Source organism: Daldinia caldariorum (genome assembly GCF_022478825.1).
Source record: "Daldinia caldariorum strain CBS 122874 unplaced genomic scaffold F4812scaffold_27, whole genome shotgun sequence".
Lineage (NCBI taxonomy): Eukaryota > Fungi > Ascomycota > Sordariomycetes > Xylariales > Hypoxylaceae > Daldinia > Daldinia caldariorum.
The window spans coordinates 250,077-275,356 of NW_025953063.1; the positions used below are offsets into that span (position 1 = coordinate 250,077).

General features: G+C 46.9%; 9 protein-coding genes across 9 annotated transcripts; 4 read left to right on the top strand and 5 right to left on the bottom strand.

The window, feature by feature from the left end:
* The first annotated feature begins 67 nt into the window (after positions 1–67).
* On the top strand, positions 68–2,051 carry F4812DRAFT_446960 (benzoate 4-monooxygenase cytochrome P450). The gene is made up of 7 exons (XM_047935699.1): positions 68–441; positions 501–863; positions 921–1,004; positions 1,066–1,205; positions 1,255–1,422; positions 1,495–1,744; positions 1,832–2,051. Exons 1-7 carry the CDS (start codon positions 157–159, stop codon positions 2,012–2,014), a joined length of 1,473 nt encoding a protein of 490 aa, XP_047785758.1. The 5' UTR covers positions 68–156; the 3' UTR covers positions 2,015–2,051.
* Positions 2,052–2,993, bottom strand: F4812DRAFT_446963 (uncharacterized protein). Its single transcript, XM_047935700.1, has 4 exons — positions 2,909–2,993; positions 2,738–2,792; positions 2,461–2,684; positions 2,052–2,360 (listed from the first exon to the last, which is right to left on the bottom strand). The coding sequence occupies exons 3-4, from the start codon at positions 2,621–2,623 to the stop codon at positions 2,200–2,202; spliced, it is 324 nt and encodes a 107-aa protein (XP_047785759.1). The 5' UTR covers positions 2,624–2,684; positions 2,738–2,792; positions 2,909–2,993; the 3' UTR covers positions 2,052–2,199.
* Positions 2,994–4,240: 1,247 nt separating this feature from the next.
* F4812DRAFT_248424 (uncharacterized protein) lies at positions 4,241–7,887 on the top strand. Its single transcript, XM_047930698.1, has 3 exons — positions 4,241–5,506; positions 5,635–7,002; positions 7,059–7,887. The coding sequence occupies exons 1-3, from the start codon at positions 4,384–4,386 to the stop codon at positions 7,487–7,489; spliced, it is 2,922 nt and encodes a 973-aa protein (XP_047785760.1). The 5' UTR covers positions 4,241–4,383; the 3' UTR covers positions 7,490–7,887.
* Positions 7,818–10,191, bottom strand: F4812DRAFT_446985 (ATP-NAD kinase). The gene is made up of 2 exons (XM_047935701.1): positions 8,139–10,191; positions 7,818–7,939 (listed from the first exon to the last, which is right to left on the bottom strand). The coding sequence occupies exon 1, from the start codon at positions 9,698–9,700 to the stop codon at positions 8,285–8,287; it is 1,416 nt and encodes a 471-aa protein (XP_047785761.1). The 5' UTR covers positions 9,701–10,191; the 3' UTR covers positions 7,818–7,939; positions 8,139–8,284.
* Positions 10,192–10,389: 198 nt separating this feature from the next.
* On the top strand, positions 10,390–12,059 carry F4812DRAFT_446987 (oxidoreductase). The gene is made up of 2 exons (XM_047935702.1): positions 10,390–10,777; positions 10,864–12,059. Exons 1-2 carry the CDS (start codon positions 10,725–10,727, stop codon positions 11,930–11,932), a joined length of 1,122 nt encoding a protein of 373 aa, XP_047785762.1. The 5' UTR covers positions 10,390–10,724; the 3' UTR covers positions 11,933–12,059.
* On the bottom strand, positions 12,058–14,515 carry F4812DRAFT_446990 (acyltransferase-domain-containing protein). Its single transcript, XM_047935703.1, has 5 exons — positions 14,374–14,515; positions 13,710–14,095; positions 13,399–13,642; positions 12,884–13,332; positions 12,058–12,818 (listed from the first exon to the last, which is right to left on the bottom strand). Exons 2-5 carry the CDS (start codon positions 13,901–13,903, stop codon positions 12,461–12,463), a joined length of 1,245 nt encoding a protein of 414 aa, XP_047785763.1. The 5' UTR covers positions 13,904–14,095; positions 14,374–14,515; the 3' UTR covers positions 12,058–12,460.
* Positions 14,516–15,120: 605 nt separating this feature from the next.
* On the top strand, positions 15,121–16,710 carry F4812DRAFT_248750 (uncharacterized protein). Its single transcript, XM_047930699.1, has 2 exons — positions 15,121–16,326; positions 16,402–16,710. Exons 1-2 carry the CDS (start codon positions 15,378–15,380, stop codon positions 16,464–16,466), a joined length of 1,014 nt encoding a protein of 337 aa, XP_047785764.1. The 5' UTR covers positions 15,121–15,377; the 3' UTR covers positions 16,467–16,710.
* A 243-nt stretch (positions 16,711–16,953) lies between these two features.
* F4812DRAFT_463785 (carbohydrate-binding module family 43 protein) lies at positions 16,954–18,795 on the bottom strand (the record flags this gene model as incomplete). The annotated part of the gene is made up of 5 exons (XM_047938263.1): positions 16,954–17,170; positions 17,220–17,697; positions 17,749–18,171; positions 18,227–18,650; positions 18,718–18,795. 5 exons carry the CDS (start codon positions 18,793–18,795, stop codon positions 16,954–16,956), a joined length of 1,620 nt encoding a protein of 539 aa, XP_047785765.1.
* A 3,476-nt stretch (positions 18,796–22,271) lies between these two features.
* Positions 22,272–24,640, bottom strand: F4812DRAFT_453600 (Clavaminate synthase-like protein; the record flags this gene model as incomplete). Its single annotated transcript, XM_047936509.1, has 6 exons — positions 22,272–22,836; positions 22,898–23,067; positions 23,144–23,217; positions 23,269–23,499; positions 23,571–23,712; positions 24,629–24,640. The coding sequence occupies 6 exons, from the start codon at positions 24,638–24,640 to the stop codon at positions 22,272–22,274; spliced, it is 1,194 nt and encodes a 397-aa protein (XP_047785766.1).
* Positions 24,641–25,280: the final 640 nt, after the last annotated feature.

A 25,280-nucleotide genomic window follows, 5' to 3' on the forward strand; every position in this document is an offset into this window, starting at 1 on the left:
CCGAAGGATCATGTAGGTCGGCATATAAGATCACACTATACCCAAAGGTCCAGCCGAGCTCCGGTCAGGTAGGGTAGGCGTTATTTAATTACTCTTAAACGTGTGCAAGAGGAGCTCAACCTTCGCCAAAACTAACTGTGAGTTTTCATTGCAAGAATGGCTTTCGTTTCATTTACCCTCGGGGCGATCAGTTTGATCATATGCCTCCAACTCATGCATACGCGGTACCGGAAGCAGCTGAACTCCATTCCTGGGCCTTTTATCGCAAGCTTTAGTAACCTTTGGAAGCTCGCCGCCGTATACTATGAAGACATGCCGGGTTGGAACATGAGCGTGCATGACAAGTATGGTCCTGTCGTTCGAATCGGTCCCAACCACGTATCATTTGCCAGCCCGGAGGCCTTCCAAGTAATTCATGCCTCACGGCAGGCGTTCGCAAAGGTGAGAGAATTTTTCTTTTCCCACATAAGCATAGGCTAATCTTGATCTACGGTAACCAGTCAGACTTCTACGAAGTAGGAGCTCCTACATACCATGGAGAGCCACTCGAGAACCTATTCTCGCTCAGAGATGTCCAACGCCACGCCACTTTGAGGAGGAATATAGGAGGTTTATATACGAAGGCCGCAGTGAAGGACTTCGAACCTCAGGTGGACAGTTGCATCGAACTATTCATGAGACAGCTAGCAGACAAGACCAAGGATGGGCCTACGACTCTCGACATGTCGCTATGGCTACATCTCTTCGCCTACGACTGCCTCAGCGAAATGAATGTATCGAAGAAGTTGGGATTCTTAGAAAGGGGCCAGGACGTAAACGGGACTATTGAGTCTGCCGACAAGATATTCTTTATGGTCGGATTGGTATGTTACGTCTGTACTGGTCGTACCTATACGGTAGCGCCTAACTAAGAATGCCAGTTTACGCAAGCACCCATCCTTCAATGGCTTTTGGGATTCCTTCGATCTCTAGTTCCCGCTGAAGAGGCGGAGCCAGTTCTAAACGTAAGTTTTTTCCGCCCGTAGTCTCGGCATATGGGTGTTAGTGCTTATTCACGCCCCCTAGTTCACACTTAGCGAAGTGGAGGCTAGGCGAAAGTCATCTCAAAACCAAGCAGACATGCTAGGCCGGCTACTCGATCTTCATCTAGAGCATCCAGACAAGGTATCTATCAGAGAGATCACGGCCGCAATATTCATCAACCTGTAAGTAAAAGAGTAAGACTTCCGTAGCCAAGTGCTTACACGTCAATAGCACTGCAGGACACGACGTTTTAGCCATCACCATCCGCGCAATATGGTACTACCTTTCTCAAAACCCTCGCGTGTTAAGCAAGCTCCGAGACGAGATAAGGTCCGCTAGCGATGGATATTCAACCTCATCCATAGTCCCTCACCCCGTCGTCGCCAAACTCCCTTATCTGTGAGCTACCGTCCTCTCTCTCTTCTCTTTACTAAGAGGTTTCTATGTGCTGACAAGGGAAATAAATTATAGAAACGCCGTAATACAAGAAACATTACGCATCCATCCTAATACCGGCACTATCATCGAGCGTAAAGCGCCCCGAGAAGGCGTTATCATAGACGGGTATCAAATCCCGGGAGGCACTACCGTAGGCGTCAACGCTTGGGTACTCCACCAAAACAAAAATGTGTATGGGGAGGATGTCGACCAGTTTCGACCCGAACGATGGATAGAGGCGACCGAAGAGAAAGGATTAGAGATGAGCCGATGTCTATTTTCTGTAAGCAACCCGACATACTCGAGCCGTGACTTTTATGTTTTCGTATGCTTGTGCATTTTAACTAACACTATTATTCCACTCAAACAGTTTGGAGCTGGTACTCATACTTGTATCGGAAAGAACATAGCTATGTTGATGGTAAGTAAGCTGGTGATGGAATTTTACCGGCGATACGATGCTGCGTTGGCGCATCCTGAGAAGGGCTGGAGAGTTCACGGTAGCTGGGTCACCAAGCAAACAGAGATGGATATGGTCATTAGTAGGCTATGAAAAGGCATCTTCATCTTCATCAGTTCAATGCAATACGTACGAGCCCAATATTTATGATATATTCAGTAAGGCCAACTTAGGTACCTAGAGGTGTGATAAACTCATGATATGGCCGCATCCAGGTATTCCACTCTTGTGGTATACGTAGTTATCCGATATTACATACCATCCAATGTGTATGAGTTTCAAAAGCGATCTTTGTCCTTAATTGGCAAGTCTGAGCCAGTTGTCTTCTTGTACTGGTCACGAATATAGTCCGAGATCTGCTCATCCTTGGCCTGCTCCACAGCACTCTCGTTGCTTTGGTCTCCCTGGCCCAGTATGTGCTCTTGCACCCAATCAACTCCTATATCCAAAGACGTCAGCAATGATATAGGTCTGGGGATCTTTTGAGCTCGTCGTATAAGAGGATCCAAATAAATAAAATAAATAAATAATTGACATACCTTTGTCGAGAACATCCTCATTCTTTTCGCTTTCTTTACCTCCCCCTGCCATGGAGTTAATTTTGTCCATGATGCCACCGCTGCTTGATTCCTGCTGCTGGTTTTCTGATGGTTTCTTCTCCTCGTTGTCTTTGCTGCCTGTAATCTTGTTGATGAAATCCATGACTAGAGCAATGATGGAGGTTTAGGCCTGAACGTAGAGAGGGTTTTGGGAAGGCTAATTGCTGTAGTAAAATGTAAAAGAATCAATTATAAGTCTTGGAGGGGGTTTACTGACGACAAATCAGGAAATTTATGTTTAAACCGCAGGGCCACGTATGTGGTGGCCTCAGCTGTGTGATGTCACCTGTTACCTTCAAAACCCTGAAACAAAAAGAAAAGGAGTTCTTGGCGACGCGACATTCACAAGCTCAAGCCTTGGAAGTTCCAATGTGAGTTAGGTACCTACCTTTACTTTAATAGGTACCTAGATAATCACCTAATGTTCTCGTAGGTAGAAGGTACTATACGTACCTAGGTACTTCATACTTTAGGTAAGTGCATGTATCAGGGCAACTTTATGGACCTGAACCAAGTTTAGTGCCAAGTCTAGTGCAAGTACCCCGCTGCGGCTGAGCCGGGCCTGTACATTAAACACCAAAATATTGATCATGCTTACCAAAGACACGTCTTTCTGCTACTTCATCATTATTTATTATAATAGGCAGTATTCAAAAAAATCATAATAAAAAAATAATAAAAGTCACAAGGACAAAGTATAAGTATCTTGTTCGAAAAATTAATTACTGAATTACTTACGATGTTTAGGAATTTAATATAAACTTCCTTCTAATAAAGGATGACTATTCTTGTTCGATATAATGTACATTCAAAAGCTACTAACTCAAGTACCTACCTCGGTAACATAACTACAAACAGCAACGCAAACACCACTTAATGAGGAGAACATGGTTATGTCTAGGTACCTAGGTAGCAAAACGAATATATGCGTCACATTAATTATATTTGCACATATCAACTGATTACCTACCTCTACCGTAGGTTGGAGAAGCAGACTGCGGCCTCGTCATTCTTCAGTACGGTACCTGAGTTAGGTAGTCAAGTCGGGTCCGTAGCAACACGCAACGCATGGATAGTGTGCCTTAAGTTGCTACAACGTAGGTAACTTTTTTTTCTTTTCTTTTTTATACTTTTCCCTACTACTACTTTAGAACAACTTGTGTCCGTGTGTTTCTACGGCCTTCATCAAAAGGCCCTAGGTGAATGCAAAACGACTCAACAACTCAAACTTTACGTGCCCCCTCAGAGTAGTCTCGATTTTTCGCAACCTTATAGGTTCCTACCATTTGCAATAACATCTTTCCTTTTCCTCTCTCTCGGTACGCTCATGCAGCTTACCATCTCATTCCTCTCCCTCCCCGCTATCTAGTCCCTTGCAAAGTGACCTGCAAGGCAGAACTAAAGGTGCGTGCCAATTAAATTCGATTGTTTTGATGTTTTTTCAGTCCAATGAATGGGATATCCTAATATACATACATGTTTACAGGCTGCACTGTACCCCGCCTAGAAAGGCAGAAATAAGTCAAGGCACACTGTTCCATCGACTCATTTATTATTCACGAACCACCAATCATCTTATCATCCATACAAACGTAAGTCGTACCGTTCGAATACCTTATTGATCCTTGACTTACTTATCCTTACCCATTCACTTTTATACAGTGTTCATACCTTGAGAGCCTACAGGGAAATCATTACACAAAAAAGAAACAGAACCAGACGTCTACCGACGACGAGAATTATTTCTTCCTTCCTGATATTATATATGTCCAGCTGCAGTTGGCATCACAAGAACGGAAATTTATATCCCCCCGTCTGGATAAATCTGATTACAGCCTAACAGCCATATGGAACGTATTCGCAATGGCTCCCAACTTGGAAAGCATCAGAGATCTCTCTGCACGAATGAACTGCTTTGGGGGAACTATCAACAAAGATAAAGATTCAACCGAGGGCGATAAGCCATCCGAGATTCCTAACCAATCGATAACTAAACGGTCACCTCATCAGGCCAAGGTCAAGTCGCTTGGGCCACGACACCGACCAGTTGCCCCAGTTCCGAAAAAGGAGAATAACGACTTACTCCCGCCTCCCCAGACTTCGTCCGATCCCAGAAAGGCTCCAGGACCCTCAAGCAATCCATCCGCCACGTTACCAAGCTTGTATCACCCCATTTCACAACTACCTGCTGCTATAATTTCGTATCCAGCAATGCTATTAAACGCACCCCAAGTCATCAAAAAATCAGCAAGTAGCCCAAGCTATGGATTCAACTCGGCCAAAACGCCTGCTAAAACACTTCCTCACCAGGATGAGTATTACATGGCATCGTCTAGTCATTCTAAACCCTCTCAGGGACCGGGAAAATGGGCTGAGCAACCGCTATACCCCTTTCCTTGCCTTCCACCATACCAACATACTTCTCCCCATCTGTACATGCAACCTATTCCTCCCTCGGCCTACAACAATAGCTTTGATCCATCATGGGGTATAGGTGCATATGTCCCAGATTATACCCCAATACCTCATGCCTCTAAACTTTCACCTGGGGCGGATCCTCTAAGTGCTCAAGCATATCCACTTCCTTTTGACGCCTGGCCCAAACCCAACCCCTCAGTTAGTCCCCCTGGGCCATTTTACGACCAGCAGATGTTAGAGAAATCTATTTTCGAGCATGAGAAAGTCCATTGGCCCTCGATGGGAAATGGCTTCGGTATGATCAACCGCTATGCACAACCACAGGCGAAGTCTGCCAAACATGAGACGGAAATAGATGCCGCACGCCTCGAAGATAAAGACGAGTCGACAGATCTTGAACAAGACCCCGAAAACACGGCTATGGTAGAGGCTGCTCTAGAAGAATTAAACCCATTACTGTCGTTCGTTCGAAAGTGCCTTGGCCACGCTTGTGCCGGATGTCATAAAAAGAAGAGCATGGACTACGGAGATATTGTAAGCATGACAGCAACATGGGCTATTGCTAAGGGTAAGTTTTTCCCTTTTTTCCCCCTTCCCCCCCCTTTCTCCTCGCTGTTTATGATATTTCGATACAGTGTGCTCCCTCAACAAGTCTACGGCCTTTATTTATCAGCGGTCTTTTCTAACGTACCATAGGGCCAATCAACCTTGGATCGAAATGCCAAGAAAGGTCTTGCAAAGTGCTCACATGTCTCGGCTGCGGAAAGGCATGTAAGCCCAGCTACAACATGGTTAGCTTAAGCTCTATTATGAGGATTTCCGGCGGAGAGTTACCCGTCCAATGGTGCTGCGATGACGGAAGATTGGCCGCGATCTGGGCTCTAGCCTGCGGCTGGGAAGTTCCGAATATGAAGTTTCGAGCCGATTCTACGATGACCAAAGTTCGAGGAAGGGGAAAATCGAAGGGATACACAGTGCGCGACGAGCTACGAGGGGCCAATTTCGTGGCGAACGCAAAGGGAACTGGCTATGGCGGCGAGGAGTCGGTGACTCCTTATAATTACTTTTCTCAGTGTGCGCATAGCATCAAGCGATCGATGCCAAAATCCGCCAAGGAGGACGTTTTGCACGAAAACTACTTCAGGCTCTTAGCTTTCCTGCTCCCGTCCGACCGAAGATCATCAGCCCTTGACGCCTCACCGCCTAGCTTTTTAACCCATTTACTCTCTCGCAGCCCCTTATTAGAGAAGTCTGCGATGATGCTCGGAAGCGGTTCCATTGACGACGCCTCAGTCGAAAGTCAACTTCATGACTCGGTCCTAGACTTCTTCGACGCTTTAGGGAGCCATCCAGCAACCGCAGATTTAGCATACGCCAACCGTAACCTCTATCATGAGGGCGGGGGCAATCTTCTAGAAGTCTCTCTTACTCCCGAGAAGAGCAAAGGAAGAATTGTTGTAAGGGATACGGGCAAGTCTCTACTTCAACTACTGGGAAGTCTGGCAGCCCAATCGGATACTGTTCTCCGGCATGCCCAAGGCAATCCTGGCGATTTTGAGAACCTCGATGGACAGTGCCTATTGATGCTTAGCCGACGTCTGAGCCAGATATATACCGAGCACACTGCAAATATGCAACGACTCCAAACCGCTATGGACATCACCGAAGAGAAACCCGATATCGATTTTTCTGAGTGGCATCGCGAAAATTGCGTCAGAGATGCTCCCGACGACACGGTGCTGCGTAACTTTGCCTTCGCGCGGGAAGTAAGCAGAGAAACTTCCATAAGCGTAGAACGTGGACGTATGAAGAGATTGATTACGGAGGTATCGACACTAAGAACCTCACTACCAGAAGGCATCTTCATATGCCATGGATCTTCTCGACTTGATATTATGAGAGTCTTGATCATCGGTCCCAAGCATACCCCCTACGAGCATGGCATGTTCGAGTTCGACCTGTACTGCTCAGCGGACTACCCAAAATTTCCGCCAAAAATGTGTTTCAAGACCCCAAACGGCAGCAGAACACGCTTCAATCCAAATCTCTACCACGATGGAAAAAGTAGGTTACATTCCTCCACCAGCGGTGGGATAGTTACTAACAATACGGGTTCATAGTTTGTCTGTCCTTGCTAGGAACGTGGGCTGGAGAGCCTTGGAGAGCCGACCAGTCTACTCTACTCCAGGTGCTTGTCAGTATCCAATCGATGATATTCTGCGAGGAGCCGTGGTACAACGAGCCTGGCCGGGAGCGCCTCAAGAATAAGGCACAATCAGACACTTACAACAAGCAAGTCCGGACCATGACTATGCAATATGCCCAATTACCCTGGATTAAATCGCTTTCCGAAAAGGAGGACGATGAAACCAAAACCCCTAGTCCAACCACGAAGCCCATATGGAAAGAAACAATTGATCTGTATCTGCGAGCAAACAAGAATGAGATGTTAGATCTGCTCGCAAAAGCATTGGAGGGGAACGAATCGCGCCTAAAAGCTACAGCTAACACTGCCAGCGAGGCGTTCAAGGCTAGCGGCTGTCTGAAGTGAATGAGCCAACTATACATTGCGTGTAAATACAGTTCTAGACATGCTTTTAAGAATGGCGCTTTTTATCGACCTCGTGCTTGATAATATGAAGAGAAAGGGAGGTAGGCTATGAAAGTTAGCCTGGCCACAAAAAAAAAGGAGGAAAAAAAAAAAGAATGATACCCAAACACCTAGCCCCGCAAGCAAGGAGAATCACTCGCAGTTCAAGTTTGCACAAAAACCAACCAGTTAGACCGAAACCTTCGGTTAGGTTAGGTTAGGTTAGGTACCTTAGGTACTTAGATAGACATCTACCAATGCGATGAGGGCGTGAACTCGGACAGGCAGATATAGTAAGCTAATTGCTTCCTTGCCGTGTAGTTAGTGTAACTAGCACCGGATCATGTGCGTATGGTAAATGTACCATATAGCTTTATAGCTTTGCAGGTGCCTAGGTAGATAAGATAGCTACTGAACTCAACTCAGTTCGAGGTAATTCAAGAAATGCATCTATCTGGCTTTGACAGCCTGATAAAATATTAAAACGACTTCGAGGTTCCGAATTGAAGACGCTGTTTCTTTTGCCTCTGCATCTTAAATGCTTAGGAATAAGGTACCTTAGGCAATGGACGAATGGCTGGTGAATGAAACGAACGTAGGATAGCCTTACCTTCCAGTTTGCGCTTTTTATATATTCTTCTTCATCCGGAATATTTTGAATCTCGCCACCAGCTCAACAGGAACCAACACCTTACAGGTAGGTAAGGTACTCACATCGCAAGACTTTGATTCTGACCCCTAGGGAAAAGGATAATTTCATTGGCCCTCGCCAAATGGATAGTTGAATTTGAGCAGGCCGATCAATCCACCAACCCATCCGGCATCATCCTCGGCAATTCCATCTCTCTCGCCGTCACCCTTTATCGGAGATCTAATGACGCTGGGTACTCCTCCAGCCCAGCCGCCGCTCGAAGTACGGCCAATAGTCTCGCCCTCAACACGGATCTCCATACCAACGGTTGCCGTAGTCCTGCGCTTGCCATCGATGCTGACCTCGAGTTCGCGTCCGCGGTTCTTCTCGCTCAGCTTCAGAACTACCTTGGTGTTCAAAGGGAGGCCAAGGGGTCGGAAACTGAGACTACGAGGGCATATTGGAGTGATCAACAGCGTCTTTACCAACGGGTGCATGATGCTACCACCAGCGGACAGCGAGTAGGCCGTGGAGCCCGTTGGTGTGCTGATTAAGATTCCATCGGCCACTGCCTCGGTCAAAAAGTGATTATTGATGTAGACGTCGATAATAGCAAGGTGCGGGTTCGGACCACGGTGGATAACCAGTTCGTTTACCGCGTGAAATGGTAGCGACCTGGCTGGTCTCTCGCCCTTCCTCACTTGAGCGACATCGTCGGGATCCTCCGTAGTAGATTGCTGCGGCTCGGTGGCCGGGGCCGGGGCAGGGGCAGGCATGAGTTGGTCGTTTATATTATTACCTGCAGCGTCGTAAATCCCCACCTTTAAACGATGGCGCAGAAGAATTTTGCTACGTCGAGTGAGACCCATGCTCTTCCCGCGGAGACCTTCCCAGTCACTGTGAAGACGGCCCTCGTCTGCATCTGGCCGGCTGTTCGTGGCGAACTGCGTATGAGGGCCCTGCAAGTCGGACGCAGCAACACGGCTGCCGCTCATATACACTTCACGCCAAGCGCGTTTGAATTCTTCAAACTTCCACTCGCCTAGGAATCCCAGCGACCCCATGCTGAAGGATAAGATGGGAGGCACGGATGCGTTTAGACTAAAAAGGCTAGCCGCACGTAAAATGGTTCCATCGCCGCCCAGAGTGATGACGAGATCAACTTTCTCAGGGAACTGACTTGGATCGGAGGCGTGTATGGCGAAAGGTAGAGACTCGTGAATAGCAGTAGCGATTCGGCGCTCGAAGATGAGATTCAGATTCGGGTACTCGCTGTGGATGTGATTCGCGAACAAGAGAGCAGATGCGGTCACCTTAGGATCATGTAGCTTTGGGATAATGAGGATATTCCGCGGCGGCTCCGGCCAATGTAAAGATAAGAAGGAAGAAGCCGAGCTCTCTTTGTATTTGGGTGAAATGCGCCCAGGAAGTGAAGAGGCATCAAGAATCTCGCGGCGGCAGGAGGTAAGAGAAAATGATCGTACACTTTGACAGCATTGGACGAGAAGATCCCGGTGAAGACGAAGATTCCGTCTCAACATGGTTAAGTTTGGTCTTCGCGTAGACCGGAGACGACCTTAGAAGTCAAGGTACCTAGACCTAAGATACCACTTTTACCACCCCTCTTTTCCAACTTATAGAAACTCCTCAGATATTAATAAGACTAGTTACAAGTATGGCCTATCGTGGTTCAGGTTATCAAAGTATCCCAAGCCAGTGCGATGACGATAGAGCAAAATACGGTAGATCGCGAAGGTCGCATGACTCGTACCAAATACCAAATATAAAGTAGATAGAACATAAAGCGCTTTAAGGAAGTTAGTCTTTGGTTAGTTTGAATCGAAAGAACGAACTAATTACCTGCCTAAGGTAGAGGTACCTTAGGAGGTAGTTACCTGTTGAAATGAAGAGAATATTCTTAAAGTATTTCGAATAATAATCCTTTACCAATTTCATTTCATGACCGAGCAGTTAAGCCTGCGTCTCTTTTTTCTTTTTTCTTTTTTCTTTTCTTGTTTCCGATATAGTGGACAGCGACCATGTAATATAATAGAGGTTGATTTAGGTAACCATTTCAAATGAAGAAAAAGACCGAGTACCGAACAGTCTCTCTTGTTGATCTTCGCACAGTACTCACCATAGTAAAGCCGAAGTGGCGTAGAATGGGGATCATGCCGACCCGCTCACAAATCGAATTAGGAAACTTTAACAGTTGACCAGTCCAACCATCGTGAAAACATCACGCTACACCAACTTTATTATGTTTTATACCTCTAGTGAACAACTCGCAAATGCGATTATTATATCATTGAGGACACCCTCTGTTTCAAGCTACTCATGTAGCGAAGTCTTAGCTTTAAGTAGTAACCTGATAGATTTTATATAAATATCTCTCGACTTCTCCTAGATTCGTATGTTCTCAGATGCCCGCAGGAGATACTCGTCCATCCTTTTGAATATTATTAGTATTGATACGCAATAAAAGATACCAACCATAAGCACCTATCTATATACACTTTTTAAGAAGAGTTCTTAAAGAAGGATCTTAAAGAGAGAAAAACCATCATGGCTAACTCAACCACCAACTCGCCGCTCAATGTCGGTGTTATCGGTTACGGGTAAGACATCCTACTCAATACCTACCTAAACTCACTTATTAGGTGCCTTATTTCCGTCAGTATCTCTATAGCTGACTTATTTCCAGCCTGTCTGCTACCGTCTTCCACATCCCATTCATCACAGCCACGCCCACCCTAAAACTCCACTCTATCCTCCAGCGCAACCCGGGCCAATCTGGCAGCTCAGCTCCTCAGGACCATCCCGATGTCAAGCATTTCACCTCTCTTGACCAATTTCTCGCCGACGCGGATCTCGACGTGACCGTCATCACCACTCCTCCCCACACACACTTCCAATTCTCCCAGCAGGCCTTGCAAGCAGGGAAGCATGTCCTCGTGGAGAAACCGTTCGTCCCCACCGTTTCCGAGGCAGACGCCCTGATCAAGCTCGCCAAGGAGAAAGGCCGCTTGATCTGCGTGTACCAGAACCGCCGATGGGACAGCGACTTCTTGACGGTGCGAAAGCTATTGGCCGACGGCACCCTAGGCCGGATCGTCGAATTCGAGACGCATTTCGATCGCTTCCGGCTGGAGAAGCCGTCCACCTGGAAGGGCACGCTCGGCATGGCCCAAGGAGGCTCGGCGCTGTACGACCTGGGCACGCACCTGATCGACCAGGCATACGTGCTATTCGGGCTGCCGCGCAGCGTTTTCGGCGTGCTGGCTAGTCAGCGGGACGGGCTCCTCCTAGGCCCCCAGAACCCGGATCTGGAGCCCGACAGCGTTACCGCGCAGCTGTTTTACGACGACGGCCTTGTCGTTTTGGTGCGCATCGGCAGCGTAAGTGCCGAGGTGCGCCAACCGAGATTCTGGATCCGAGGCACCAAAGGCAGCTATCACAAGCAGGGTCTCGATACGCAAGAGCCTCAGCTCAGGTCCGGGTTAAAGATGGATGACGCCAGCTTCGGACGAGAAGGCCCAGAGTGGAATGGGAAGCTTACTCTTGTTGGCGACGACGGTAGTTTCCGCGAACAAGACTGCCCGAATGTGGAGCCGCAGACTTACAAGAAGCTGTTTGAGCTGCTTGGCGAGGCCGTTGTTCGGAACCGCGAAGAAGATCTGCCGGTCCCCGCATCACAGGCGAGGGATGTCCTGAAAATTATTGAAGCCATCAAAGAAAGCGCGAGAAACAGGCGCGAGATCCAGCTTTCTTAGAGAAGAGCCTCCTCCTAAACAGTGCCGAGCTAGATTCTCTGCCCGAATTTTAAGTAGGCCAGGGTATTCCCCCTAGCCGCATCGCTTACATCTATGAAATGAAATCCAAGTGAATATAATCAACATAAATTTTGAAGTTTCTTTTATTCGTGACATCTCAATGATTTAAGCAAGCTTGCGGTTTCTTCTAATAGCAGAGATCCTTTAACTCAGTATATCGTCGTTTCCTTACGTACAATCGAGTAAATAACCCCGCCATCCCGTTGTAGGTATATGCTAGACTATCGGACTAATAAAGACATGAGTAGAGTTATGTGTTCGACTTAGGTACCTGTGCTATCATGCGACATCTTCCACTCGATCCAAAAACTCCCATATCCCCCTTATGCTACATACAAGTCTTCGTGGTATCATAAATGGCAAGCCGTTGCTGGTATCTAACGATAATCTCATAACCTTATTTTTACTATCATTTATTTCTAAGGTACCCAGGTCTGCCTTAGCAAGAGAGGGTTTGTTGACGGCCAACTAACCACGTGCAAGGGCGCGAAAGGTTCTTAGGAAGAAACTAAATATCAAACCAAACGAACCAAGCATAACGAATATTTTAATGAATTCCCACCAATATTGAGTTCGGACTTCCGTTTCGATGTGCCCCTTGATGTCGGCCGCATTTTCTGGAAACCGACCTGTCGATACATATTGTTCGAGTAGAGCGTCTTTCTCGTACCACCGTTCACGAAGCCACTTATCAAACTCTTCTTGGTTATCCAAGGGCATATCGGCCAGAGCAAATCGCCTCCAGTAGAAATTTACCGATTTAGGAGGCCGCCCCTGAAAATAGGTACTTGATAAAGTAAAATAGTTTTCACCATATTTACCACGGCTAAGTAGTGCGTTAGCAAGCTACCTACATACATAAGACTGGAAAGAAACAAGGGCGGCACATACGGAACACCTTCGTAAGCTACTGTGCAGTCGTACACGTAGTCTACCGTCCCCTTGAGTTCGTTGAGGGAAAAGAACATGCCGGTACTTCGAGGTAGCATCAAATGCTCCGTATCTCGGAGCCCCATCTTCGCGGCCCATCGAGCTGACTTATTTCGACCGTTCCCAGATAGATTGGTTCCTTCAGGAAAAAGAAGCAACCACATAGGGTTTAAATAGCTTTCACCGTCGGGGTCCGTATGTCGAGTCTTCAGCTTTCTAAGCCTGTGAGCGAGACGTGGCTGATCGACGGCCATCTTGCGCGACATAAAGATAAAGCCGAAAAAGATGCAGCCCGGGCCAAGGACGGGGATTCGTTTCAACGACTCTTTCAGGATGATGTAGATGTGTCCGTGCATGGAAGGATTGTTTGTATATCCAACCCACCATAAATACAGCCAGTCGGTATAGATCTGTGACCAAACACATTGATTAGCCATTCGCGTTCGTGGGCGCAGTTCATTAGTCTAAACCCAGACCTGGTGGTTCGCGATCATAACCATGCGCTCTGGAAAAGCGCATTCGACCCTGCCATCGGGGGCCAATCTGAGCTGGTCGGCAACAGAAGCATCGCCGCTCATTCTTATCACCGTAGGCGCCCACCACTGGGTCATGGTAGTTATTAACAGGCCGAAAGAGGCCTTGGTCAAGGACATGTATGAGTAGTATAGGTCGCGGTTAGCATAGTACAACGGAGCACCGATGAGTTGGGTAGCGTGTATGCTGTACACAATATCAGAAAATCTCGTTCTGCCCAGGCAAAGTATTATTAAGAAGAGAGGCAACATACGTCACGCAGCCACTCGCGAAGTATATGAAGACGGAGACGGCACGCAGGAACGCTCTGAAGCGGCCATACTTGGCTTTGCCTGCAGGGTGAGCAGTGACTGGATCTAAGGTCGGACCGGGAAGGCCGGTTGTCGATTTCTGTTCCGAAACGTCGTGTAGCGATGGCGAACACCGTCGTGGCTCGACGGCCTTCATGGCGACAGACGGCGCAGCGAAGCGCGATAGCACACGAGGGCAGAGAAGAGCTCGAGAGTGTGGCGCGGGAAAGTATGGTTGGGGCCTAGAACTTGGTTGGATTAAGAATGGTGGATGTTGAGGCCTTCAAAAGCATAGTAGGTCGGCGGTCACGAGTAGACGTATACGTATATATGAGGTTGCCTCGGCATTCTAGACACATAAATAAATATAGAGGAACGGTTAGAATTTAGAGTAGAGAAATTAGAATAGAGAGTAGAGAGTATGTAGAGAGTAAAGAATAGAGAATAGAGAATAGACAAAAGAGAATAGAGCTAAGGTGATAAGCGCTGATAAAGGTACCTGGTATGTATACTATATAGTGTATACCTAAGTGTATAGTGTAGGTAGTGTTTAGTGTTTAGTGTATAGACCGAGGGTGAGGGATGTGGATAAAATGTGACTAGCTGGTTAAAAGATGACGACCTAACCTTAGGTAGGCTGGTGATAGGCTGGTGGTAGTCTGATGTTATGCTACATAAGGTTAGGCAGGATAAGGAAGTTAGAATAGTATACCTTTAGGCAAGGTACCTTCTAAGACAAAACTGACAACACTGACTGATGACACCTTGTGCAGTTCGGCATATGCCGTGAGAAGTATCCAAGTAGACGAATTAGGCATACAACAAAGTGGGTTTATGCATAGTGTACCTAGGTACATAGTGTAGCAGGTCAGATACGTGGGATAGGCAGACAAGGCCGGAAAGGCAGACTGCTGCTGTTGCTATAGGTATTGTACCTAAGAGAGATAGTGTATATGAGGTATGTATGTAGTATGAAAGGTAGTAGAAAGGATTTGTCGATAGTGGGGATGATGACATCGGGGTTTAGGTTGGTTTAGGTTGATTTAGGTAGGTAGGCCGGGTAGGACGTTGACGCGCGGGGTTCTGCCTACCTTACCTTTGGGTACCTGACCTAGTACTTCCCGTCGAACCCGAACTCCATTGCCCAGGTGGCCAGCGGCATCGGGCATGTGTCCACTGTCCAGTAAACCGTACAAAGTACCTCGGTACCATGCGCAGGTACATCGGGAAACCTTCGGTTTGAAGCCAATATTGAACTAAATTAGGTATTTAGGTACATACCTGTAATTACCCGTGGACCTAAGATAAGCTAAGCCATATGCAGCAATGGCTGGAATTCTAAAGTTCTTCAACGCTTAGATCCCGGAGGCTTACGAATTACCTAACCTAGAACCTATTTTTGATACAATGTACGCGTACGCACTTCTGTACCATATATAAACATTACATGCAAGTGACTCCTTTTGCCATAAAGTTGAAGTTTTTCTTCGTACAGGTTGTAATTATAAGACCAACTAGAAAAACACACATAACGTTATTAGACTCATTGAAAATGTTATGAGTATAATTGTTTGCATACCTCCTAACCTTATACCTTATAACGGACACCACCTCTACCCATTGCTATCCCAATGACTACTACTACTACCCACTCCCTATCCTTTCCTCCGAGTCTGCTCGATAAGGGGACTGCAGATTCACAAACCCCTGATATCCTCATATTCTTCATTCCCGGGAACCCGGGACTTATTGATTACTACGAATCCTTCTTATCAACTCTCCGGAATCTCCTGGATGAGGCAGAATCACTTCGCCACTTACGATTTCACATTTACGGCCAGAACCTTGCCGGCTTCGCTGACAACGATCACGAACCTTTCACCTCGGAGAGGCCACCTTATAACCTCGAAGACCAAATTCAGCATACGCTTAGAGCCCTAAGTGGGCTCCGCATCGACTCAGGACCGCGTAAAGGCCATCCGTATGACGAGGTTTTACTTATCGGACATTCAGTAGGCACATATATTGCCCTCGAGCTTTTCCACCAGCTCTTACAAGATCCGATTTTGGCCCCGCATCTGAATCTTGGTTCCGGAATCCTGTTGTTCCCAACTATTCACCATATATCAAGCTCCCCGAGCGGGAAGAAACTTGACCTTCTACGCCGAACGCCTATACTCGGGGACAATGCCTACCGGATTGCTCAGACGTTCCTGCATCTATTGCCCCGGGGCGCCCTCCGGTGGATCGTACGCAGCATACTGGGATTTCCTGTCCACGGAGCAGATGTAACGACGCGCTGGCTTAAGAGTCGGGACGGAGTGTGGCAAGCTCTACACATGGGCATGGATGAGATGAGGGTTATCGGGGAGGACCACTGGGATGAAGAGTTATGGGAAATTGCCCACGAAGCAGAAACACATGATAAGGTTATACCCAAATTCTTTTTCTTCTTTGGCAAGCACGATCATTGGGTTGCAAACCACTACAGGGACGACTTCATCCAGAGAAGACAGAAGCAAGTCGAACGCACGAGGCTCATAGTGGATGAAGGAAACATCCCCCACGCATTCTGTATAAGTAAGTACCTAACCTAGGCAAACCCGTACCTCTCATACGAAGAAGATGGCTAAAAAATGTGCTTCAACAAAATAGAACATAGCGAGGTCATTGCTGAAAAAGTCAATTTATGGATCAACCAGATATACAGTCCTAGCTAGAAAACGCCACTAGGATTATGGGAATGCGACGAATGGACTTACAACCACGATGGATTATTTTCAAGCTTTTAAAAACGCTATCGAATAGCAGCATATCTTCTAACGTTACGATACTTAGGTAAACATACAACTGCAACGTCACGAATATCAGCTAGTCCTCCCTTACCTGAAAAACATCGGTAAACTACAGGAGAGTCCAAATCAAATATCTTCCCTGACAAGGAGGCAACGAGACAAACCCGGTAAATATAGGTATTTCAAAATGGACTACGCAAACCAGCCTCAATCACAAAATTGCGAATGGCGATAGCTTTAATTAACTGTTCTATAAGCCTAATACGGAACCAAACATCTTCTGATGCCATACAACATAACCACTACGGACAAATCTCTCCGACGAAAGCAACAGACGGCCGAATTATTACGCCGACATATGATTATTGAAGACACTATAAAAGCGCTACCCAACCGGATGATATTAAGTCCTCTATAGCATAACCATACCAGCACCAACGCCCATGGCCACCAACACATAGAGGCTGACGACCATGTCACCAATAGTCATCAGAGGGGTCATACGGACAGACCCAGGAGCGGCAGCGTTCTCCGTGGTTTCGCCGGTAGAAGAGCTGCTTGCTGAGCCCGCGGTGGCGGTAGCCGCAACAGCAATGGCGGAGCTGGCCTTGGCCAAAGACGACTCGCACCTATTCGACATTAGCTTATACGAACAAAAAAAGAACATGTGATACTCACTTCGAATCCGTAGTACCACTGACAACCTTGGCGGCACCGTTGAATTTGCAAGCGCTGGAAGCGCTGTTCTGGTTGGTATAGTAGGCGTTGAGGACGTGTCCAAGTTGCTCCTTGGCATTGCACATGCCGTAAGGACCGTAGACACCAGCCTCAGTGTCGTGCTTGATACCAGCACAGGCAGTCTTGTCATTTGCGCAGATGTAGCCGAAGATGTCGCCGTAATCCTTCTCGTCAAGGTCATCGGAGGGCACGCAAGACAGAGACTTGTACATGCAGTCGCAGAGGCTGCTGTCGGGAGTAGGAGGAAGAGCCTCGGCAGCCTTCCAGTTCTTAGAGATAGCCGGGCAGGCAGCGGGGGAGTTGGTAGGGTTGTAGGAAGCCATAGACGTGGACGAAGGCTTGACATCGGCAAGCTTAGACTGAAGAACCTTGTAGTTCTTCATGGGAGTCGCAGTGTCACCCTTAACCTTGACCAAGCCTAAATACTTGTTAGAGGCAGAAAGCTCAAGCATTTAAACGACAAACTCACCATAGTCGTTCTCCTCCTCGTGGAACATATAGACAATACCACCGCTAAAGACGCCAGTCATCTGGTCGGAGTAGATGGCGGTGGTATCATCCCAAAGACGGCCTTCAGCACCACCGACAGTGTTGCAACCATACTCGGCGAAAAAGACGGGGACAGAGAAGTTGGAGAAGAACTTGACCTGGACGTCGTAACCGGACTCGGTGAAGCTGCTCTTACCGCACCAAGAATAGATGTTGTAACCCCAGAAGTCGATGGCACTCTCCTGGTCACCGCAGTTGAAGTATTGGGCCATGTTAGCGCGGATGTCGGCGTCGTCGTTCGCGGCATAGCCAACACCCATCCATCGTCCACCTTTAGCCATCTTGTCAGAGATGTACTTCTTCACATCTCGGGTAGCAGCCTTGACGTAGGCCGAGGCATCGGCTAAAGTAACAAGTCAGCACCAACTAGCATGTGGAAATATCACAATCGACCTTACTGTTCGTGTTGTTGTTGGTAACTTCGTTACCGGAGAAGAACCCAATAACGTTGTCATACTTTCCAAGGTTGTCGACAACGCCCTTGTAGCGCTCGAACAGCTCGACGTTCCAGGCGGGGGAATCACGGTTGATCGACAGAGCCGGCTCACCCAAATCGGCGACAACGTAGATGCCAGCCTTTTCGAGAAGAGACATACATGCGCTGTGATCCGCCTTGGGGTCGATGGCGTATGTTCGAATAGTATTCACACCCAACTTCTCGAGCAGCGGAATGTCACGCTCGCAGGTCTTCTCGTCGGCGAGAGGATCTACGTACTTGTTCTTGGAATCCGTACTGCCACCAGGCCCACCGCCAGCCTCCTGTTGGTAGGCAACACCCTTGATAAAAAACTGGTCGCCCTTCTTGGTGAAGAATTTGCTCCCCTAAATACAGACGCATTAGATTACTCACCTTGATAAAACAGGTAATCCGAGATATAGCGTTACGTACCTTCATGATGATAGGGTCTATGGCGGCAACATTGCTAGCGAGCAGCAAAGATGCAGTAAGAGCTGATCGTAAACCCATCTTGAATTCTTATCTGCTAGTTATTTTTTTGATCTCCTGGATCTCGAGTCCTTTATGACAATACTTGAATGGAATTGTCTGAACCGAATGAGCGTCTTTGGTGGAACTCGCTGTGATAAATGTACTGTTAAATGACGTAGCGATAGTCTCGATGTAGCGCCTTTCTAGTATTTTCTCTTTTCCAATTCTAGACTGAACGGTGTAATAATGAGTGTACGAAGTGCTTCAATGAATGTGCGTAGTTGGAATAATCAGATATGCCTAAATATCCTTCGCGTGCGGATTAATTACAAAGGCTAGGAAAATAAAAAAAGAACTGAGGGAAGATGGAAGAGGGAAGAGAGAGAAAAACACGACATAAAAATGGAAGACCTCGTCTCATAAAAAAGGGAAGAGGCAAGAAAACAGTACGAGATATCAGTAAAGGAGAAAGGGACCCCGGTTCGACAGGAGAGATTAAAACTGGTTCCAGGCTATGGGGCTATGGAATTAAGATATCTGATTGGATAAGAATTACAAGTGACCCATAGTTAGAAAGACCGATTGCAGATTTAGTGACAGATTGGGGCTTTTTGCGGGTAGATGGACAGATGAACAGGGGGTACCGAAATGCAGCTAGGGGGTTATTAGTGTAGGTTCTCCTGATTCTCCTGAATCCAAACAGAACGAAAAGGCTACCAACAGTTACTATTTTTTCTCTGGGTGCATGCACTTATTAGGCATGTAGGCGTGTATTACAACTATTTTTGACCACGTCCACTTTACATACGGCAAGTGATATTCCTTCTGGATGTTTAAAGTTTTGAGGCTTCTTTTTCAGGATCCCTTTCTCGACGCGCCACAATAGGGATAACACAATACAACGTAGTGTACAAGAATACCTTAGGTACCTAAAGCAAGATAGGATCGTCCATGTTGTTTATGCGCGTGCAAGAAAATAGGTACAAACATTTATTTACCTAATGCAGGTACAAAACCTTAGGCGGCTTTAGGTGAATACCTAGTAGCACCCCCATTGAATTAGCTTTATTAGGTACATTAGGTAATCTATGGCCTTGTACTTCCTAGCCAAGTACCTAGCCAAGTAGCCGAACAGCTTGTCGGCAACATGCCGAGAACTGAAATGGCAAAATGGGACATGATGGTTTGCTAGCTTCAATCCCCGAGCGAGGCGCAGCAGCAAATAATGAGACGTTAACACCTACTTATTTTGTTCAACTCGGGTTTCTGTTATTAGCCGCCGCTTACATATTAGGTATGTACAATATGTACAATATGTACCTAGGTACCTAGCTAAGTAAAAGAGTTAGTTCAGTCAATGTTATTCCCCAAATGCCTTCAAAACTTGTTTTAATGCGGAGCTGAAGCGCCTCGCCAATCTTTTTTTTTTTTTTTTTTACTAAATTCCAAATAGTTAATTGAATTTCTTCACAGAGTTGAAAACACCGGGACCATCAACTAAGGAGGTATCTACCTCTTACCTGCTACCAGCTAACCGGGATAATTCGCTCACAACCTCTTACCGCCAATCAATCAAGATTTTCTTCCAAGTTCGTATCGCCTACATAATTCGTACCAAAGGTACTTACCTAAATTAGGTAGGCAACAAGTACATGCGCGGGCGTTTCGCACGACGATCGGTCACGTCAATCACGAGCCTGCTTTTACCTCTTATAGGTAATGAATGGCACGGGATGATAGCGATCTTCCAGATTTACTCTTCTCCTTTATCTGGCGAGCAGGATCGTCAACCTCTCTCCTCTTACGCACAACATTAGCGTAACCAACATCACATCCACTTGAATACTTTTTCGTATCTTGCGTTGCTCGAGAGTCGACGACACATTCCATTTTACCATCAGGTACGGATCCATTTATATCTTAAAAACAGGTACCTAACCTCTTATACGAATTAAATGCGAGAATCCATAGGCAGTGCACGCGCCAAGCTTAGGATTGTTTCGAGAGCGTATCGTATCGGCTCCGTACACTCACCTCACCAGCTTCACGTACCTAAGTAGCCGTCAAGGTCTTTCTCCCTACTGGTACATCATACGTATCATACACCTAACCTGAGGTATATATAATGCATTCTCATTATACCCTTCAAAAAGGGCGGTTAGGATAGGCAATATGCCGTGGAGACGAATCACCCACCCCCGTTGGGATCTTCCATTTCTATCAACTCGTGGACGACACAGGGAGAGTATCATAACAATAGAAGAGAAAAAAATAAAAAGAGGGAGAGGGAGGTGTCACCCGTCGGCATACATACCTAACTAACATAGTATCTGTCATAATGTGGACCTAGATCGATCCCAGGTAATCTCGAACGCGCCAATAGAATAGGAATTGCATTGCACTGCCCCGATAGATGTCTTCCGGGTTTTTTTCCCGTACACGGCAAGATCTTCAACCACAGCCGCGCTCCGAGACCGGGCCGCCATCATCACGTCTTCTGGCATCGATACGGAGGCACGGCTTCGACTCCGTTCTACACGAATCTGTAGAGATTGTGGAACTGCCGGTGATCATTTGTTAATTTTCTGTTGAATCAGCCCTGTTGGCTTAATAACTAAACAGGCCGATTAGACTAACGAGTTGAAGGAGAAGGTCGGTGTTATGATATCCGTCCCTGGCCGCATTAAGATAACTGCTTGTCTTCATCTCGGTGATACATCTGATATCTGCCTCCTTAACCCACATCGCCAATTTACTTAATATGTTAGATATAAGTTACCTCGACAATCCCCGCCACGTTTTCATTATCCCTTCATTATCCCTTAGTCCCTAGCTTGTCACCTTGTAATGAATCTTTCTGAATCACTACGCACCGCAAGTCTTAAATTAGATCGTTCGATCGTCTGCTTTAGCCATTAGTTGTAATGTGCCATAGTCACCCTTCATAAAGCAGATACCCAAGGTAACTTTCCACTTGTCAGGTTTTTATTTTTATCCTTCTCTTGCTGCCGACGTACCCTCGCAAACACAAGCAAATACTTACAACGTCCTCTTTGTGAATGCGTACCTAACCTAAGCCATCATTTAACTCTTTTACTTTCCTTTTCTGGGAAATTTGTAGTGGACGCGACATACTCGCCGGTTTCTCCAACACCAAGTACGCACCGTGCACTCGAGACTCCTTCATCAACACTTGCAATTTCCCCAAGGCGTGATATACTTACAGTCAACCAGACGAAATCTACCTAGGTTTGGGATATAATCACATAGCTCCTGTTTGGACATAGGAAGAATTTAATCAACTTTACGATATCAAGTACGTTTTTAAAGTCTATAGCATAATTGCCTGTGACCCAAGTAAAGATTGTCTGCATATACATTCAACAACCAGCGTTGTCTTCTCCAGGTTGTAATGTACCGTAAACCACGGTCATTGCCATATAAAAGTGTAAATCTTAGGCGATGCGTCATCCTTGCGACTGTTCGATATTCCAACTAACAAAAACACCCGCATCTCAAGCGTCCTCTTCAAGCCGTGGACCTGCGTCGTCTTCTTCCCCTGCGCCTCTCAGGACAGTGTCGGCCCATTCATCAAAACCGTCGTCAGCGACGAACGCTGCCGTTCCGCTAGAGTACTTGCACTCTATGTAATTGGGCATCGGCACTATAGGATAGTACCTATCGATTACTTTGCTGGCTCTCTCCCCAAAGGCAGCGTCCCATGGCATGATCATGGAAGGAGGTATGGCCCAACCCAGCCGCGTATTGCGCAACCATAGCCGAACAAGATGCCTGGAAGAGGTATCGCTGTCCAGATACGATTCTCTGCCATGTAGGAGGGCAAGATTGTTAATGAGTATAATATCACCTGGTTCGGTGTCGAGCTGTGTTTGGTGCTTTTTAGCCGTTTCTTGAAGTGCAATGAGTGCCTCCTGTTGCTCTTGTGTAAGGTCTGGGACCGAGCCGTCTCGGTTTGAAGGGTGCGGTCCGATTCGCGCGGGATCCATCGAGATACATAAATTCCCGGCGTGGTAGTCAATCAGCGGGCCTAAAACGAACGGTGCTTCTTTCCTGAAACTTCTGGAATACTGTCAGTTGTACGTCTCGCTTTTCATGGGTATGGATTCCGGGTTCTACTTACGCTTGGATCGGCCAGTCAGGTTTCGCCAAAGCATGGAGCACCCACGGTTTGGTCCGCACTAGATCGTTATAGATGGTGGCTATAGATGCCACGCACGTACGCCCCCCTTCGTTAGCCCGGTCCCGGACCTGGATACATAGAGTTTCGCATCCCATATCAGTATGGAACGGCTAAGGCTGTCAGTTCGGTCTCTAAAAGATTTTTTTTGTTGCATCAGGTATATATTGAGGCTGATTAGCTACCTACCAAACTATAGTTTGTATGAATCCCATGACGCTTCTCTTTTGGCACAGTCCAGGACTTGGACTCGGTAACGTGGGCTTATCTACCCATTAGCAGGTGGTAGGAGTAAACGTAGACATAGAACTTACATAATACTTCGCCTTTGGAGTTTTGTATACCCCTTTTGTCGCCGATATAACTAGCAATTGCGAGAAAGAGAACGATGTTCTCTTCGATGGAGTATCTCTCTGGTCTCAGACCGCGAATGATGCACAGCCCTCGGCCATGGTGAACCTCTAATGCGCATTCCTCGAGTTTACTACGGAGATTCGGCAGTGGGAAATGGTCGGGTGTTACCTCGTCACCGTCTAGTTCGAGTTCTGAATGGGTACCGGTTAAGCTACCTGCCAAACTGGGTAAATCAGAGGGGCAAGGCATGGTATAAACTTACGATGGAAATGCTGGGAACCCTTCTCTATCTCAGCTACCTCTATGCTACCAAGCTGAACTATGTTAGGATCAGTTTTGGACCATGTGGTTGGACCGTTAATATAGGTGGGATAATCCGGGGGTGGCTGCGGATTGCCGTCCTCCTGCCGGAACATAGCATCCGCAGGAAGATCATGTCCCTCATGATGCATCCAAGGCTGCGAGCTGACGGGACTATCCGGTGACATCAGAGGTATGTGAGTTGTCATTTTAATTCTCGTTGATGTGCGCTTACAAGACAGTCTTAGAGGTTATTTTCGAGAAGGAGAAATCGTCACTTATAATGGAAACTCAGATACCTACATGTAGCGTACAAAAGACTTCGACTTAGAATATCGTCCATAAGACTCTACTCAACTATGACACAAACCTATGATCCATTTCACTTACCATTGGCTCGGGCTATCTCTTATTCTCAAATGAAAATAATGGTTTGGGCTTCACCTACGAGGCGCCAAAATTATCGCATCGATCTTAACAGAATCTTTTCAATGGCCATTTCGACAAAGCGTTGATAGATGTGGTAACGCTGCCAGCTGCTACAGGGAGCTCCTATGGCCCATTTGTCGAATCCCGGAAAGAAAATGGATTGTTGTGAAAGAGGTAGGCTGCCATTTCTTCAAGATAAAGGGGGGCCATCGCCGCGGCAAGCGGGATGGTGGGCATGGTGAAGCCTAATGCCAGAATTGAATGGTGATTTGGCATATCACACAAAGGGGAAAAAAATTATACCTCTAGAAGCATCGTCACAGAGCCCGTTGTCAGGTAGGTAGGTAACATCTCGTTAAACCTGCGCTGGAGCCGCCCAAATATGCGGTCCGCCAATTCCCTTGCCCTAATATAGACAAGACTTGTAATGGTGGTGTATGGGCCATGTTGGGTATGGGCTGAGGAAATCAAAAATTGGCATTCTCGAGTTATTAAAGGGACAACATCGAGCTTTAGGTAGCACAATATTCCCACTTGATAATGTGAGCAACCGCTCGGCCGGAGGCACGCTCCCGCGTCTTCCCCACGAACCTCAGCAGACATTGTGCCTAACGTGGCAACCGGGAATACCGGAAAGGGATGTAAGGCAAGACGAAGATGGGACAAGGCTCTTCCTAAAGGCCCCATTTATTGGTAACGCACCTCTCGGGTGAGATTCCAAAGGGAGTGTCTCACAGAGTCATCATGGTGATTGGTTCTCATTTGCCCCTTTGCGTCGATCGCGCATTGAGGCTGTCGTTGAAGAGGAGCTGTGATCCAGCACTTCGTTAGCAGGGATTGAGACCGGTCAGGAAAAGACGTTTGAGCTCGCATACGGCAACTGAGCCTGAATCTCTAGGACCGCGACTCTGCGGCATGATACGGTGACACGTTCGCACGAATCATTACAAGGTAAGAGGATGAAGATGAAAATAATTTTATTTACATGACTTCTCTAGGTTTTATATCTACCTACGCAAATAACTCATCCGAGAGGTCGACTTCAGTTCTATGACGATAGCACCAAAAACTTAACTACCTAGTAGCTATTGCAAGCCAGCTTGGAAACCATCATGCAGGTTCCAATCTTTCATCCTTGCTCTTATGTAATGTGTAATCCAAGACAACTCTGCAGCATGTACGACAACAATGGACCGGCCCTGCATCACTACCTCCCCGTCCGCTTCCATGTGTATGGAGAAGC